This window comes from Lissotriton helveticus, chromosome 4_1 (genome assembly GCF_964261635.1).
Source record: "Lissotriton helveticus chromosome 4_1, aLisHel1.1, whole genome shotgun sequence".
Lineage (NCBI taxonomy): Eukaryota > Metazoa > Chordata > Amphibia > Caudata > Salamandridae > Lissotriton > Lissotriton helveticus.
In genome coordinates, this window is record NC_136063.1 from 289,583,779 (window position 1) to 289,601,805 (window position 18,027).

The window sequence follows — 18,027 nt, forward strand, 5'->3', positions numbered from 1 at the left end:
GATTAGATCAGATCTCTCACAAGACAAAACAAAAGACACCACAGTAGGAGTAGATACAGCAGGTGTTCTGCCAGTCTCGCTCAACCCTCCTTTTCCCTTCTCTTTGTTGCCGCGTGGTCGCCCACGTTAATTCCTTTGTGAGTGACTGACGACAAACCTGGGGACTAGAAGTGCTCTTGTCATGGCTGGCTACGGCAGCAGATCAGAAACCTAGGTTAATGACTCTTGACATCTAGTGTAGAAAATAGAAACCTTCTCAGGGCTCCCACTGATACTTGGTTCTTTTAAACCAACTAAGAAGAAAATGGCACAGAAGCTGAAATATAAAAGAACATCTTTATTAACCTCAAATGAGTGAGACTACGTCACACAGAAGCGTTAGCAACTGAATGAGGCAGCTTGAGCAGTGCACAAAACAGAGGCCTTATATATGCTTAGGGTTACATAGTCATCATAAGACCAAGGGGCAGTCCTGGCACATGTAAGCATACAAAAATGACTAAGATGGGCATACAAGACCTGCTTGCTCAACAAAGTGGGAGGAGAGTTACTTCTCCATACAGCAGCAAAAATAGCCTGACAGTTATACTAGAGAAGCAGGTGCATTCTACTAGCTAGGCCCTTCTGGGCATGTGCAAAGGTGGAAGATGCTAAATATAGTTCGTTTCTAGGCAGATTACAAGAGCAGTCAACACTGAGGGAGGACAGAGCACATGGCGAGCACATGGCAGCACATGCAAACAAGATGGCTGCCAGAAATACAAAATGGTTTTCAGCTCATCAAAACAAATCCCTCCAATATTTAACACTAGGGCCTCAAAGACTTCCTTTATGTCACACCCAAAGGGTCATCTCAGCAGTTAGGCTAAACTCACTACCCAACAGCAGACCTTAAGGTGGCGGTTGGCTCAACAGCCATTATCTTTTGGTGGCATGGTAAACACAGAACTGGGTATACAGGTGCTAAATCTCAAGTAGGAGGTCATCTTAAGCTGCACATGTTGATATCCATGAGAATATGTCATAATGTGTTCTCCCACCACTCCAATATGGCCGTCGGCAAAGCTATTGAGAATATGGAAAATAGGCTTGCTTCCTCTTTCCGGTCTTGGGAGGCTGAGACCGTGTAATAAGCAGGGGTGCACGTTCAGTCAGTTTTATTGCTTGACAAATATTTCACAGTCAGCCTTTCCCCTCTTTGTCCACCTTTGTTGTCTTCTTCACTTTCATCATCAGTTTCCAGTTTTGTGGGGATTTCCCCTCTGTTAGTTTTCTTCGGTGTGCCTTAAGATTTTTGTTAATGACTTGGTGTTAATCTGCCCTCTGAAGACAATATCTCTTTGGTTCCTTGCCACCATGTGGTTCGGTAGACTTGTGTTTAATATAATTAAGCCATATAGTGTTTAAAATAACCAGTGATTTTCCTACACTTCCGCATCTCCACTCAGGAAGGAAAACTAATACCAGTTCCCATGTCCTTGTCTTGTTTTGTTCCCATATTACCCGAGGTCCTGGGCATTGTTGTAGCCAGTGCCAGGGGCAAATATACCTGGGAGGCTGAGGTTAGTGGTGGTGTTCTATTGTTTGCCCTTGCTTCCTTGAGACCTGACATTGACACAGGGCCTGCATTAACAATGTCTCTTACTGCTATGAGCAACGGAACTACTTCATAGGGAGGCTAACACAACTACGGTCCAATGAAATGCCTGTAAAGAATTCTTCAACAAATGGGTGAAACCAAAGAGCTGGAGCCACCTTACTACTGGACCCAAACTGAGCACCAAGTATACCGCTTTAGCATTGGACGCCAGGGAAATGATTCAGAGCAATCCAGGGCTTACTCTGGGAGGTGGTGTGGCTTTGAAACCCAGAACAAAGCTCACAGTGACATTTAATACATCCTTGACCATTCAGTGCCTTGTATTTTAAAAGGAAATCTCCTTGCCGATGTGTGTCAGAGAATTGAAAATGTAAAACCCCTTTGTGTTGCATCTGTCTGAAAGTTCACAATGCAAAACCCTTCTTGCTGTATTTGTCACTTGGTTACACAAGGCAAAGCCCCATTCTAGTACTTTTGACACAGTCTGTTCAATTAAGAGCAAAGGAACTACTTCGGTGGACCAACAAAACTGCTCCCTATTCACGTGCCAAGAAAAAAGATCTACAATGGGGAAGAACCTAAGAGGGTATTTAAGAATAATAACATGCACAAAAAAAAACATGAAATTAGTTTATTGTGATATAAATTCACTAACCATTTACTTTTTTAAAATGTAAAAGTTAACAAAACTCTGCCTCCATTGACCTAGAATGTTCACCCAGGAAATGACCAAGAGATAGAGAAAGACGCCAAGGGGCGAGGGGGGATAGGGTTTACGGCCACTGTATACTTTCAAATCTGTGTGCAGGTACTTCAGCCAATGTACACAGAAACTTATGTAAATGGTTGTTTTGCTCCCAAGTGAAGCTGGCACAATGAGTCAAACCCACACAGTACCTGAGCTACATTAGTGTATAGTTGTAGGCCATCTTGCATTCATTAGAGGTCAGGGAAGCTGGCAGCCTAAGGAACAGACACTGGAAACAAGACAAGCAGACGTCACAGCTGGCAGATCCAAGCTTCTTCAGGGTTTCTCATGCCCTATTGGCCATATCCAGGCACACCACAAATCTGGTGGGCGCAATTGGTCTTTCACATCCCTTCTACAGACAGTGAGTCACACAGCATCACACAGATGACCTTACAGAGGCTGGCTAGTTTGTACATCTCTGGCTACACACAATGTCCTTGGCACTTGGAGCATCAGCAGTAGGCAGAGAAGACAACAAATTAGTCCCAAATGTGAATTGGGTTTTGGCTTCTACTTCTTGGTGGGCAGATTCAGTCCAGGAGTGGCTCAGGTGCCAGTGAGAAAGGTAAACTAGGTATAAGAAAAGACTCTCAGATCCAAAACTGATACCCATGTGAATGGATTTGCACTTGGCTTTAACTTAGGTGAATGCTCTAAACTACTCTGATTTTCTGTACTTTAGACAAAACCACATTTTGTTTTATTTATTTATTTATTTATTTTAAAATTTTATATAGCGCGCAGTTACCCTTGGGCGTCCCGGCGCTTTTTCCGGACACCATCAGATAGAAAAAACGGCAAGATTAGTGCAGTCAAGCAGGAAACAAGTGGGTTTTAAGACACTTGCGGAATCGCAGTGTGCAGGTCTCAGCGCGCAGTTCAAAAGGAAGCGAGTTCCACAGCTTCGCTGTGTTAACTGAAAACCTTCTCCCGCCAGTACGAGCCCTTTTAACTCTGGGGACTAAGAGAAAGTGTTTTTGATCCGAACGCAACGTTCTACTCGCTTTATATGGAACCACTAAATTCCTCAATATTGGGGGGCCCTTCCCCAGAAGGATTTTGTGGGCTGTACAGAGTGCTTTAAATTGGACTCTTTCCCGCACTGGCAACCAGTGCAACGCCTTTAGAGCAGGTCTGGCAGACTGTTGCCTCGGGATGCCCATGAGCAGCCTTGCTGCCGCATTTTGGACCTGCTGGAGTTTGTTCAAAGTGGATTCCGGGGCGCCCAGAAAGATTGCATTACTGTAATCCAGTCTAGATGTAATCAGGCCCTGGATTAACAGCTTCCTTGATGTTACAGGCAGAAGAGGGAACATTTTGCGAGCTGACCGTTGCAGGGCAAAACACACTCCTGCGGTTTTCTTAGCATGGGTCCTAAACGCCAAATCTTGGTCTAACCAGACCCCCAAGCTCTTGATCACCTTTTTCGAGCTTGGGAAGTCTCCCATGCAGCACGGCCAGCTGGTCACGGGGAGCACGGGAATTTTACTCCCTAGCAGCATTATCTCTGTCTTCGAGCCATTCAGCTTAAGAGCTGACTCAGTCATCCAAGTGTGAACTTCCGACAGGCAGGAGTGCAGTAGGTCGGGATTCTCTACCAGTTGGGATAGGGTGACCACCAACTGCGTATCATCCGCATAACTGACGATCTTAATGTCATAAGGAGCCACCACAGCCTCCAGGGGGGCCATATAAACATTAAACAATGTCGGGCTGAGAGACGAGCCCTGTGGCACTCCGCACTGGAGGGGGATAGATGTAGACCGATGGCTGCCTTCCCAAACCTGGTATGTACGTCCGGTAAGAAATGACCTCAACCACTTCAGGGCATCCCCTGACACGCCCACCTCTGACAGCCGCTGAATCAACACCTGGTGGTTCACGGTGTCGAACGCCGCACTGAGGTCCAGGAGGATCACTGCCACTGACCCTCCTGAATCCAAAATGCGTCTAGTTTCATCAACAACTGCCAAGAGGGCAGTGTCAGTGCCCTGACCTGGACGGAATCCGGTTTGAGAATCTCGAAGCAGTCCATTAGACTCCAAGAAGCCCGACAGTTGTTGATTCACCAGCCTTTCCGCAATTTTGCCTAGACCCGGCAACAGAGAGATGGGCCTAAAGTTTGCCATGTCTAACGGGTCTAGACTCGGCTTCTTTAGGAGTGCCTTTACAACTGCTGTTTTCCAGCTCGGTGGCACCGAACCCAGGGCAAAGGAGGCATTCATTAGATCAGTGATGGGAGCCACGATGGAAGCTGCTGCTGGTTTAAGAAACTTCATAGGGACCGGGTCCATGGGGGAGCCACTTTTCATGGATCCAAGGGCCTTCGAAACTTCAGCCACTACTACTGGGCCGAAGGTGTCTAAATGGATAGATGCCTCACTAGGCTGAGTTGCCATGTTTAGCTTATACGTGTAATGAGGCAGCCGGGGCTGAGGCAGGGTCTTTAAAATCTTCTCAATTTTCGTATGAAAGAAATCTGTGAGCTACATACACTTCTGTTCATCATGGGTAACCACGGGCTCAGGGACTTTAAGGAGTTCACATTAGCTCAGAGTTTCCCTTTAGGATCATCTTGTGCACATTGTTCTCTGCTCTTTTGTTGGTCTGGGCTCTGTGGGGCATATTATCAAGCAGGGCGATAGGCAATTATCGGCGCTTTAGCGGCCGTTTTCGGTCGCTAAGCGGCGATAATTCTATCGCTCTATTAGCAAGCTGTCACTGACAGCAGTTAGCGACAGCTTTAGGCGATAGCGAGCGGTTTGGGTCCCGCTTTGCATGTCAGCGATATTTATCGCTAATGCCATGCAAAGTGGGCGTACCCAACCTGTTAGCGACTGAAAGCAGTCGCTAACGTCGCTATCGCCTATTAGCAAGGCAGGCGTAGCGATGGAAATATTCCCGCTATCGCCAAAAACTAACGCCTGCTCTGACCAGTTCTCAGCCATGTTATCCAATGGGAGGTGGATAACATGGCTAAGAGCATTTTGTCGCTAATGCGTGAATATCGCTGTATTCTCAGCGATATTCACTCACAAATCACACTCCATCCCATGTCCAGGACTGGTTTCTAGCTCTAAATGACATGGTCCTTATTACAATCTTGGTTCCTTGTGCTTTCACGTTTCACTATTGATGAGAATATCACCATAGCAACGCACATCCTCAAAGTGGCCAATATCTGTTCTACTTTCCGAGGAAACTGAAACCATGTATCTGCATGTATGTTTCAGTGCCACTGTACAAGCACTGGTCTCTCACACCTATGTGAGGTCTACTCACAGTTCTAACAAAAAATGCTCCAGCCTACTCAGAGCCATCCTTCAAGCAGCTGTGTGACTTGATTGTCATAATGCACAAACCTGGAAATCCAAATGCTTCTGAGGCAAGGCTATTTTCTACAATTTGCCAAATCCATGATGCGGTGTGGATGTATACAGAAAGAATGGGGACCTCTTTGGAGAACTCACAGATTCTTTACCAACCCACCCATCCTTCCCGCAATGAGGACAGGTTTTTAGGGTCAGGGCTGTTACCTTTCAGGGCCATAATTCAAAACACACCAATGTCAATGCACTTCATGGCTTCGTGCTTCTGGAGTGGAAAGTCCTGAAATTAACTGATGGCAGCGCACCGAGGTGGTGCCTATATAGGTGGCGCAGAAGTCACAACGGTGGAGACGATGCAGACATCACGTGTAGCAGACCGGCACGCAAGGGTACTACTCGGAGAAAAACCTTCCAGATCCAGTCTGACGCCTGGGAAATTCAAATATAAGGAATTTGCGGCTAGATCATGTCTCTACCAGATAAGGCATTACCGAAGGTAAGTAACTTGTCCAACTCTTACATTTAATATAGGTTATGAACTATAGAATAAGTACCTAAATAGTATCTCATACAGCCCAACTCCTGTGCTCAGCCGCCCTGCCCCTGTCTCTCCCAATCCTTGTCATAAAGCTTTGGAGGAAGGGGTGGACTCAGCTTCAAAATATTTTGCTGGTGAAGGGAGGGCTCAGAGCAAAAAATTACAGACGTACCCTAAGTTAAGGCTGTCTTCTGTGTAGCAAAACTGCTTGGGGGTTGAGCTCAGGTTAATTAAGTGACTTTGAGGTTTCACCCTGATTATTCCTTGATGTGACCCACCCCAAATAATAATCCAATTTCTTACAGTTGTAATACACTTTCATATGAGTTTGTAATAGATCATAGCCCACACAACTGATTCCTTGTGGAGTAAGCACTGCGCTAGGCTTCATAAGCCTAGATGACTCTTGTGAAACAAACAGGTCCTATTGAGTTCACAGTCATTTGCATGGCTCCTTGTGAAATAAATAAGCATGTTCATTCTTGCATGATACTCCTCTACTTTCCAGATGACTGGTCAAAGTCATAGAAGAACAGATAATAGGATTCCAACAACAAGCTCGGCTGCTACAACTATGTGTCACAACTGCTTAGCAAGAATTCTGTGAAAAACGAGGAACTTATACTCTGTGCTTCAAGATGGTCGCCACCTTCCGCAGATCATGTGAAAGTCCTGTGGGCTCATCGGAAAGGTAGTCTTTGTCTTTAGTCACAAAATGCACCCTTCTAAGAAGCGAGTTTTTTTCTAAGCAGTTCCCCAGATCCTGCGCACCTTCCATCCTCCTCTGATACTGAAGACGTACGATCATGAGCCTTGTTATAGCACATTGCATGGAACTAGTGCGCAATGATGAATAACCTGATGTCATCAGAGGGGCAAAGAAATCTTAATATAGGACCCACTACCTGTCTGACATTTCCACTGATCCCCCCTGGGAGACAGAATCCTTTTTAAGACAACATGCTCAATCTATAAAGCCCTTTGCTTTCAGCCGAATCGCCTAATTTAAGGAAAAATTGTTATTCAGAGGAGAAGAAAGGAAGAAGCACAATCAATAAATCTCAACTGATGCAGGAGCTCAGAAAAGTAAGGAAAAATAAGCACTTGACCAGATTTTCTCTTGTTCAGTACTACTTTCGAAGAAAAGGAGCATGTCCCAATCAATCCTTAGTTTTTCTTTCCAAGATTCCAAGAATAGTAATTTTTATTCAATAACTTATTCCATTCACATAAACACTTGGGGTTCTTGTGTTTCATTTTATTTCGAATATTTATTCTATCAATATTATTCATCACAAGTAGTCAGCTCACCCCAGCCAACGCGTTTCGGCCAAGCAGACATCATCAGGGCTCTAGATCACGATTTGAGTCAGCAGGCTCTATTCATTCTTCAATTTAGTCTGTCTGGGTGCAGCACAATATATGTCCATGTTTGGCTTCCTGTTCCATTGGTTTTCGTGCAGCAAGTCTCCGTAGAGACCTCCTAACCGCTGCTCACCTCGTGTCCATTGAAGGAAGGTCAAACAGTTACTAGCCTCTGACTACGCCTTGTGGCCCAGCCCCTCAGTCTTACAACTATATCGGCCAGCAATGCACGTTGCCCCTGCTAGCGCCCTGTTGACTAGACAGTCGGAACCACCTAAAAACAGAAAAAAACTGTAACTTGGTTTCGTCCATCCAGATTAAACCTCCAGGTGCCCGACGGCTCCTGCGCCAGGGTGGGATCGCTATCCCCTGCAGACAAAAGGCGGTGACCCAGGATGCTGGTGCACTCTCCATCTGGAGAAATGTCTTCCCCTTAAACGTAGGTGTGACCTGACGTAGACCCCCAGCATTCAGCTGCAAGTACCCACAAGACACATGAAACCCCTTGGATCTCATCACAATCTTTTCCAAAACAAAGCTGTCCAGGGAGAGGGAGCCAACAGCCTTGAATAGAGGCCGCAATGTCAGGCACTGTCATCCTCCTGATCTGCAGGCCGAAGACAGTCTCAGCCCCAGGCTCAGTTTCCCCCAGTACCCCTCGAACACCACACGCTCTGGAGCACAAGAAAGAACAGGTCCCTCGGACCCTGCCCTCCTCTTACTCCTCATGTCTCTGCACCTCAGATGGCTGCTGATCTTTGTGCACACACTCCTCTTGCACAATGAGATGGTGGTGTATGTCCGGACAGTCCCTGTCCCAACCACACTCACTTCCACTTATCTCCGCCGCACCCAGTGCGGTCCTTTCAATGTTTTGGAGTTAGTGAGGTCCTTTGTGTCCCTGGGATCTCATGGACAGGAGGCCCTCTCACTAGCCCTCAGAAAGTACTTAGAGACCTAGGCAATGACAGTTGCCACTAATTGTAGGCCAGCAACATCCATGCAAAATCCACCAAGTGATAGTCCTCTTCTTGGAGAATGACAAGCTCCAGGCCACCACAAGTCTGTGTATAGTCCAGTTGCAGTCCCTCCTGCCTTAATGATTACTCATGTCAATATCCCACTATCGAACCAGCGTAGTATGGTTCCAAATGCAAAAGTGTCTCTTCTTCTGGTGGCCGAAGCCCCAGTAGTTATACCTACCATGGCCTTTGAAGATACAATCAATTCTAAAGGCCATCTTTGAAATGCACAGGCCCACTCTAAATTTTGTCTTGCCTGCCATCCTACCCTGAGAGGTTTGATCACAATCTTTAGTGAGGCCAAGACTCCTCCCCGTGGAAAGCAGGCCCCAATTCCACCCGAACGTAACTATCCCAGAAAGGCCCCTCAGAGACAGAGGTCAGCATTTTCCTGTGATACCCTATTTTATGGTCCTCTCTCAGGAATGCACAGATGTGGCTGTCTCCCCTAACACCCAGTTGTGAATTAGGAGACAGGCCTCCAGGCACACAGAGCCGTGCACATCGAAATGCCCACTTTCCCAAAGTGACATTTCCATCACTGTAATGTCAAACCCACTCCCACTACCAGAGAGGACACCCCATTACAAACTCATCAATACCAAAAGTCGTACTGTTACTATTCTGCCCATGGTAAATAATGCCAGACAGCCTTTCTTTACATCCCCTCATGCTAATCCAGGGCGAGAAGCAGACCCCATCGTACCGAACACACTACCCAGTGTCATTCATGACTTTTGCCAGTAATACATACGCACACCTGCCCAACCTCTTCCCAACTATGTACCCCATCACCAGGGAGAACTCTGATATAGCAGGATGACTTGCAAAACCTTGGCATACAACTTTGTAACTGCCAAGTCGAGTAACAGTAACCTGTGGCACAATCGATGAGCTATCTGCACGGATGGCACAACCAGTACAGCGGGCCCAAGGAGGCACATTTGAGATACATGCCCCTGGTATAGGTCTTACCCCAAGTCAAGGGACAAACAGCTAACTCTTGAATCAACCAATCAAATTTACACCGCTCTGCAGTATGTACACGATGAACACAGAGCTTTGACACTGTACAGCAGCGCCAAATGCCCCCAAGTCCTAAGGCTAGCATCTAGAGCAACAGAAAAATGAGAAGGAGAAAAGCAAAAAGTTGAGGAAAAACACCCTACAAAGGGCCTTTTCCAATGGTTACCTAGATTCTGGAACTCTCTACTTGAAGATTACAGGTCAAATTAATCCCTGCTTTCACTCAGGAGCAATCGGAAGACCTATTTTTTAAGTCCTATCGGAAGAGTGTACGTTCTCTTCATTAACTCTCATTAGCATAACTCTACTACCTCCCTTGGTCATCTACACTAATTGTGGAGGGTTGTCACTTTGTTACAGTATAGATAGTATGACTACCTATTGTCTTCATTGTATTTCCTGTTAATTCATTGTAAAGCTCTCTGCTTCTCATTGGAGTGGGTCAACAGTAGCTAAATTTGTTTCTTAAATTAAAAAATAAAGCAAAGTTCCTCTTCCTTTCCAAATCAGGGCATGAAGAGAAAAGTCATTTCATAACTTAGGGGCACATGCATCATGCAATTTTGGGATCGCAAACAGTGCGAATTCGCAAAAATCGGCCGTTCACAATCGCAAAATAGCCTTTTGCTATGCATGAAAGTTTTTGAAGTCGCAATTTAGGTAATCACAATATCTTGAGATTACGTAAAGTGCAAATGCAAATAGGGAATCACAGTTTGCGATTCCCTAATGTACATGCAAGAAGCCTTTCCTAAATGCAAACTGTGCATTTAGGAAACACTAATTAACATCAATTTGAAGTTGATGTTAACCATGTGCATACTTTGAAAAATGCACAAAACTGCATTTTTCAAAGTGCCATGTGGCGCAGGTTCATTTGTGACCCATCTAGAAATCGCTAAGTGTGTCCCAGACACATTAGTACATTTGATTTTGCGATTCTCTAATTGCGAGTCGCAAAAATTCGCAATTAGAGACTCTAAAAATCAAATGGTTGTACATCTAGCCCCAAGAGTCAGATATACAATTGTTTTTTTGGTCGCAAATGGGAAATTGGCCCGTTTGCAACCGCTAAGGGTTGTAGCATGTTCCAAACCTATTTTGCAAGTTGGTAACCTGATACTCTCTCGCAAAATAGCTCTGCGAGTCGATATTAGGAAGGGGCATGCAAAGGGCGTCCTTCCTAAAAGCGAGTCACAGGGGAATGTAAGATTGTTTTTTAAATGCATTTGCAAAACAATTGCATTTACCACCAATTTCAAATTGGCAGTAACCCAGTCAGAAACGGAGAGGGATCTCCAGGGAACCCTTTCCACTTTGTGATTAGCAGCAAAGATGTTTTTTAAGAGCAGGCAGTGGTCCCAGGGACCACTGCCTGCACATAAAATATGAAGCCGAAATGTTTCATTTTTATTTTTTTAATGCATCCCATTTTCCTATTGAGGAAAACTGTCTGCATTTCAACAAAAAAAACTGCTTTATGGAAAAAGCAGTCACAGACATGGTGACCGGAAATCAACATCCAGGGACCGGTTTCGGGGCATCACCCCTCATCAGCCAGGCTAGCTTGAATCAGGTGGCACAGTAATCCCGGAACCCACGTCTGGCCATACCCGGTGCACTTAGGGCGAGAAAGCAAAAGACACACAGATGATGGACGGAATGCAGAGCTAATCAAACATTCACCCCAGTCAAGAGATCTGGGTCAAAACCATTGTTCTTTTGCTCACCATGCCAACCCAGTCCACACCCGGCCATATGCATATCATTATTGACCCTGTGCCTCATGGGAACAGTCCATCCTGAACTGCCAAGCCAGACCCTCCCTGGACCGGAAACAAGCATCCTGGGACTGGTTTCGGGGCATCACCCCTCATCAGCCAGGCTAGCTTGAATCCAGTGGCACAGTGAGCCCGGGACCCACTTCTTCGCATGCACGACGCACTTAGGACACAAAATAAGATTTACTCCCAACTGCACAACACACTGTGCCTCTTGTACATCACTCTACACACTTGCTGCGTGTAAGCCTTAGCTCCGATGCATGCCCCCGCTACATAGCAATCTGATCCCCTGATGCATATTAAGTTGTCAACCTGTCTTCCCTTCTGCACACTACCCTCTGACCTGCTGTGCACACACACTCCTGTACCCTGAACTTCTCATCACACAGTATTCCCTTAAAAGTCATTGCTTAGTACTCCCGATTCATGTTGTATGCAAATCACACTGTGTTCCCCGGATACCCATTGCTGTGTGTACCTCTGATGCACATCACTCTCTTCTTGCCACTAAGCCCTCCTGGTGCAGATAACCCCTTGTCCCATCTGCATGTAACCCTGGGCCTTTGTTGTGCAGGGTTGCGCATTTCTGTACTTAAGTGTGGGTGTGTCTGTTGCCCTTCCTGCACCTCTCGTACAATGTGCCTTGGTGCTTGTTCATGTGTTGGCATTTGGACTATGGTACTTACATGTTTGTTGACTTGTATACACAGGTGTCTGTAGCTGTATTGATCTGTGTGTACAAGGGATGCCTATAGCTCTGTTGTTCTTCCTGAGTGTTTTCATGTATGAATGTTTTGTGTATGCAAGCATGTAATGTGCACATACAATACACAAAATCCAAATCTATTGACTTTGTCAATGAGTTTACAATTTGGGTAGTTCCTACCAAGTTCCAAGGCGCACACCAATTCACAAGATGGATGCAGGTCCGAGATAACTATATAATACTTCAGTGTGGGACAACATAGGTCATTTATTTCAGGCCACATGAACCTGCACTAGCCTGACAAACCCTGGCTCAAACACATTTAACGTCACAGTTTATGGATCATCATTTACACAATAGGATATTTTTAAATTCTTATATATAACAAAGCTGACATGAGATCTTAAATAGTTTTCTACCAGAAAAGCGTGTATGATCATAAATAAAAACATTGCCATGATAAACATATCAGTATATTAAAGAAAACATAAAAAGGACAGGTTAAAAAGAGGCACTTTGGAGTTATAATTGTTTAATATCACAGCTTTGCACGAAGGAAGCATCCAGACCTGGCACTGCTGACGCTTTTCTGATAAAGCAGGCTGAAGGAATTGAGTTATGCAGTGTGAGAACGCCACCGTGTAGCTATTTTGAGTCTTTGTTGTGCTGTGTGTGGGTTGTGTCTCGGCAGAGTTTTTATACACTGTGGCCAGAATAGTCCGTTGAGTCAGTAGCATTAATCCTGTAAAAACGGCACTGTTTTGGCTAGAAAGCACTGCCATTATCTGTACCATAATCTGTTATCACTATGGCATTAATTGATAATACCACTACAATTTAAAACCTGAAATTGCATTTTAAAATAAGTTTCAAGATGAGTTTGGCGGTGCAAAGTGCACACATGGCTTTATTTCTTGTTCTGCATCTCTTTTGAAATGAAATATTCTGTCATTTGTTTTCACAGAGAAACCATCGCTCAGCAAGACAGTTTCATAATGATGACAAATGTGATGAGAAGTCAACAGGAACAAAAATCTGAAATATCTCAGCTGAACCAGAAGTTAGAAAATGTGGAAGCGCTGATTCGACAGCTCCTGCCACCGCCTGGTAACCAGCCGCCCTGTGACGGCTCCAAAGGCCTATATGTGTCTATGGCTTATTGTGCCTGGTTAGGTCAACACAACTAGCATAGGAATCTATTGACCAAACACAAACCACAGACCAAGAAGACAATCTGATGAGCTGTCTCCCTCGCATAAACACACCAGTGTCCAAACACAACAAGTGCACAGCAGATATGACAGGCGAGCCAGACGTGGCTCAAACACACATCTTTTTAAATGATACACCACAGTCCTTTGCCATGGAAACCACCACAGCATCACTTAGGCGTTTTATGAATGAAAGATTGGTCCTGCCCCCTCAATGGCTTGTTGTAAGTAACTTATTAGCGAGTCTGACAGCTCTGAGAGGAAAGCGTCCCTTTGTCGGACCTTTGCACTGCCGTCTCCTTTTTATTTTGACTATGTATGGCACGAGTGCACGTGCCCCTGAGAGGTATTCAATATTTATCGCACCCGATATTATGCAATACTCCAGGGATTAGAATTTATTGCATCCAATGGATTCCGTCTATTATGAATTTTGCCTTAAAAATCGGACAGAAAATGCTGATCCTGGTGCTTTCTGCACCGAAATCCACGTCTCTGTATTTTCTAGTCGTTTGCTCCTTTATATTTCAGCAGGTTATGGCCTGCAGAAATGCCTGTGGGGAAAATTGGTGCGTGTGGAATATAATTTACCCAGTAACAACCAGGTGCGAATAACTGCTATACTCACAATTCCGATCCCTCGGGTTGGCAAAAAACCTGGCCCCTATGTGGTCTGTTGGCCGAGCTCCACTGAATGAATGAATGAAAGGATGACCCGTATTTGTATAGCGCACAGCTACTCCTTCGAGAGTGTCCCTGCGCTGACAATTAACAAGTGCACATCGTACGCAGCTTAGATTTTTGTAATAGCCACCTTTAAAGTTTTTTAAAGTAGGAGACCACTGTCAAAGATCTCAGAGCTGCCAGTAGTCTATTTCAAATGTGGGCTCCCAAAAAGCCAAAGGATCTGCCTCCTCTGCGTGCCAGATGAGCTTTGGGGCTGCACGCCAGGTCGTCATTGGACGATCTGAGTGTCCTGGTGGGCACATAGCGGCTGACTCTTTTTCTAAGATAGGAGGCACCTGTTCCATGGAAGGCTTTGAAAAAAATTACCAGGTCCTTGAATTGTATTCTCTCCCTAATTGGGAACCAATGTAAGTACCTCTGATGGGGGGTCATGTGTGATCTAGGTTTCAGTTTAAGAACAGCTCTTGCTGCTCAATTCTGCACTACCTGAAGACGCTGTAACAGGTAGTCCAGCAAACCCAGATAGAGGGCATTAGCATAGTCCAGTCTGGACGTGATCAGAGCCTGAACCACTGTCTTCCTGGAATCCAGGGGGAGAAGCAGTAGAAATTTCTTGAGCATCCGTAGTACTCCGAAACAGGTCTAGGGCATGAACTTGGGTCCGCATCGATAGCAAGTTTCCAATGTGGATCCGTAGGTTTTTCACTATCGATTGGGCACTGCTGGGAGAAGAGAGATCGGAAGGCCACCACTGAGCCCTATTGTTCTCCACAGGTTGGCCGAAGAATATAATCTCGGTTTTATCGGGATTACACTTAAGCTGATTCTGCTTCAACCATTTAAAAACATTGGTGAAGAAGGATCTGATTACCCACCCATGAACGTCATCCCCTTTCTTTTATGAAAAAATCAGCTGTGTATCATCATTCTGGTCTCATTCATTGACTGCAGAGAAAGAGTCGATCAAACACACTTTTCTATTGTGATTGGTGGAGCAGAGGCCAGGCTTGCTTCGCACTAAAGGATTTTTAGGATAGTAGGTCTGTAAAGGAAGGGATGTCTTTGTCTCCCTTTACAAGGAGTCACAGGGCAATAACTGTATACATCCTCTATAATTCTAGTAAAAGAAATTGTGCATAGGGCAGGACATGGGATTGCTTTAAATATAAATAAAAAGTGCTTGTACGAAGCAACATACTGTACAGCCATGTGTTGAGCCTCTTCCAGCACATCGCAGGATGGCAGTGTCCGCTTCTAAGTCTGTCTTCCCTTCAAAAGGTTTGCATTTGCCTGGCAATTCTTATTTATTTATTTTATTCATTTGTAGAGTTCAACCAAACCCTGAGGGTTTGTGGCACAACTGACGTTGTTATGGTTTCTGGTTGTTTGTATAGTGTACAGTCTGAGATTAGTATGGCATGAGAGCACGTTTCAAAGTGGTTCGGACCAGAATTTGACACGGCTTTTGGAGATGTGTGGTCAGCGGTGCATGAGAATGTGGTGTGTGAATGTGGAGGATTGTGTTAAAACTCATGTTTTGTGGATTTGATCTGTGAGACCCGAGGACAGTAGCATACATTATATACTAATGTCCCTGGGTGTCACATATACCTGTCACTTAGCAGATTTAAAATAAACATATTAGTAGTTAGTAATAGTAGTTATTTGATGCAACCAAATGCGGTTCAGTTCTTTAATTGCCAGTAAAGAGCCTGTCTGAGTTGGTATGCTCAGATTTCCGTATGAATGAATCCTGTTGTAGTATAACTGGTGGTAAGTTTTGCTGTTTCATAATTCGGTGAGCACAGTGACACCTAAATGTATGGTTTGCAGCATCTTCTTAATGATACGTGATTGTTCTGGACACTGGGGGAAGCGAGAGAGCATTTCAAAGAGAAGTTGCCTAACGTGAGTAGTGCAAAAGGGTTGTCTACACATTGGATGATTCTTTGCAGAATGGGGTGTCTGGAGGTAGCATATCAGCAAGTCGGCAAGAAAACCAGGTCCAATCCCAAGCTGTGCTTTGTGAACAGAGTACAAGGCGGGCCTTACACTTAATATGTTGATAAATTGGCAACCAGTGAAGTTGAACTATGTTAGACCTGGCCTCTTTTGGCGTGGTTTCCCCAGGCTTTTTTGTCTCTGACCTCCTGTTTTTGACTGTGTGCTGCATTTTTTTTTGCTGGTCTTAGGACTCAGGGCACTTTACCACTGCTGAGCAGTGCTAACGTGCAAGTGCTCCCGATCTAAAATGTACTGGTATTTGTTTTCCCCATGATTGGCATACTTGATTTACTAGCAAGTCCCTAATAGAGTGCACTGTTTGTGCCCAAGGCCTGGAAATCAAATGCTACTAGTGGGCCTGCAGAACACAGTGTGCCACCCACATCAGTGGCCCTGCAAACATGTCTCAGACCTGCTACTGCAGTGTCTGTGGGTTCATTTTTAAACTGCCATGTCGACCTGGCAAGTGCACCCACGTGCCAGGCCCAAACCTTTCCTTTTATTACATGTAAGGCACCCCTAATGTAGGCACCAGGTATCCCCAGGGGCAGGGTGCAGTGTATTTAACAGGTAGGACATGTACTGTTGTGTTTTGCATGTCCTGGTAGTGAAATACTGCTAATTTCGTTTTTCACCACATCAAGGCCTATCTCTCCCATATGTTAGCATTGGCGCTGCCTTGTAACATCTTACATGTGTATCTGCCAATTGGGAACTGATAGAAAATTGGAGTTGGATGTCTCCGGACTCGCAACTTACAAAATCTGTCTTTTAGTAAAGTTTTTTTTTTAAATTGCTGGTCTGAAAATGCCACTTTTAGAAAGTTGAGCACGACTGGTCGCGTCTAAAACAGAACCCCAGGAGCCGACGTTTGGTGATGGCAGCTCCAAACTAAGGACTCCGAGTCGGCTCCCCGCAATGGCGTCCCCTATGTGAGGGACAACTTTGAGACCATTCCACCAACACAAACAATTTTAAGATTTATAAGAGGACACAGCAAGATTCACTGGTTGTCCAGCGCCGTGATTTTGAGGATAAATTGAATTGTTGCTATAAGTGAGTGTGGTCCTGATGAGAACTCTATACTGAAAAGAGTTCGAAACGCGTAGACCTTTTTGTTTGTTATGCCATAAGGACATTATTCAATACATGACTTTGCTGTATATAGAATTACTAATAGATGTGAAACATAAGACCTTTTTGTTTGTTATGCCATAAGGACATTATTCAATACATGACTTTGCTGTATATAGAATTACTAATAGATGTGAAACATAAACCTGTGGCATTATTGAAGAAACAGTGGATTTTCAACTATTGTAAATATTAATTGTATAAAATTGAGTATGGGAGAGAGTGTGTGAGAGTGATTCAATAATGAGTAGCAGTGTGAGTGTAGAAAGGGGAGTGTTTTAATGTATAGAATGTTTTTTCAAATATTGTATGTTATATGTTGTTTTTGAATCAAAAAAATTTTGTGCTTAAAAAATGATCAAACAATCAAACAGAAGTTAAAATAGAATACAACTACAGATTCATTCAAGAGAATTAGACCCCCTCACTTTTTGTTTCGGTCAATTGTGAGAAGTGTAAAGTTGTGGTTAAGTTGTAACGGCAGCATTGGCGTTTTTCTATTGTATATTACTTTTAGAAAGTTGGCATTTAGTTACTTTAACCATTCTGTGCCTCTGCCTGCCTCTGAATACATGTCTGGGTCAGGATGACAGTTGGGGTGTTTGTGCATTCACTCTAGACAGTCACACAAAGGGAGCTGAGTTGTGCCCTGCCCATCCTGATGGGCCATCACCAGGCTGATGGGCCTTCCTGAGCTATAGTGGCAGGAGGAGCACTGACACCTGAGTAGGGCTGTGCCTGTCCTCATACAAAGAAGTATCCACCCCACCCCTCTGTATTGTGTCTGGCGCCAGGGCAGGGAAAGGCAAGGTATTGTGCACTACAAAGACTTTCCTATGAAATGTTCCTACTTCAAAGGCTGAAATGGAT

The 18,027-nt window shown here is 44.7% G+C and overlaps 1 protein-coding gene across 1 annotated transcript in view; it reads left to right on the forward strand.

Moving 5' to 3' along the window:
* LOC144827992 (uncharacterized) overlaps nt 1-18,027 on the forward strand; it is a 557,648-nt gene that overhangs the window by 499,740 nt on the left and 39,881 nt on the right. The window contains exon 18 of the mRNA XM_078686140.1: nt 13,086-13,228. Within this exon, the coding sequence (XP_078542266.1) occupies nt 13,086-13,228 (143 nt within the window). The remainder of the gene's footprint in view (nt 1-13,085; nt 13,229-18,027) is intronic.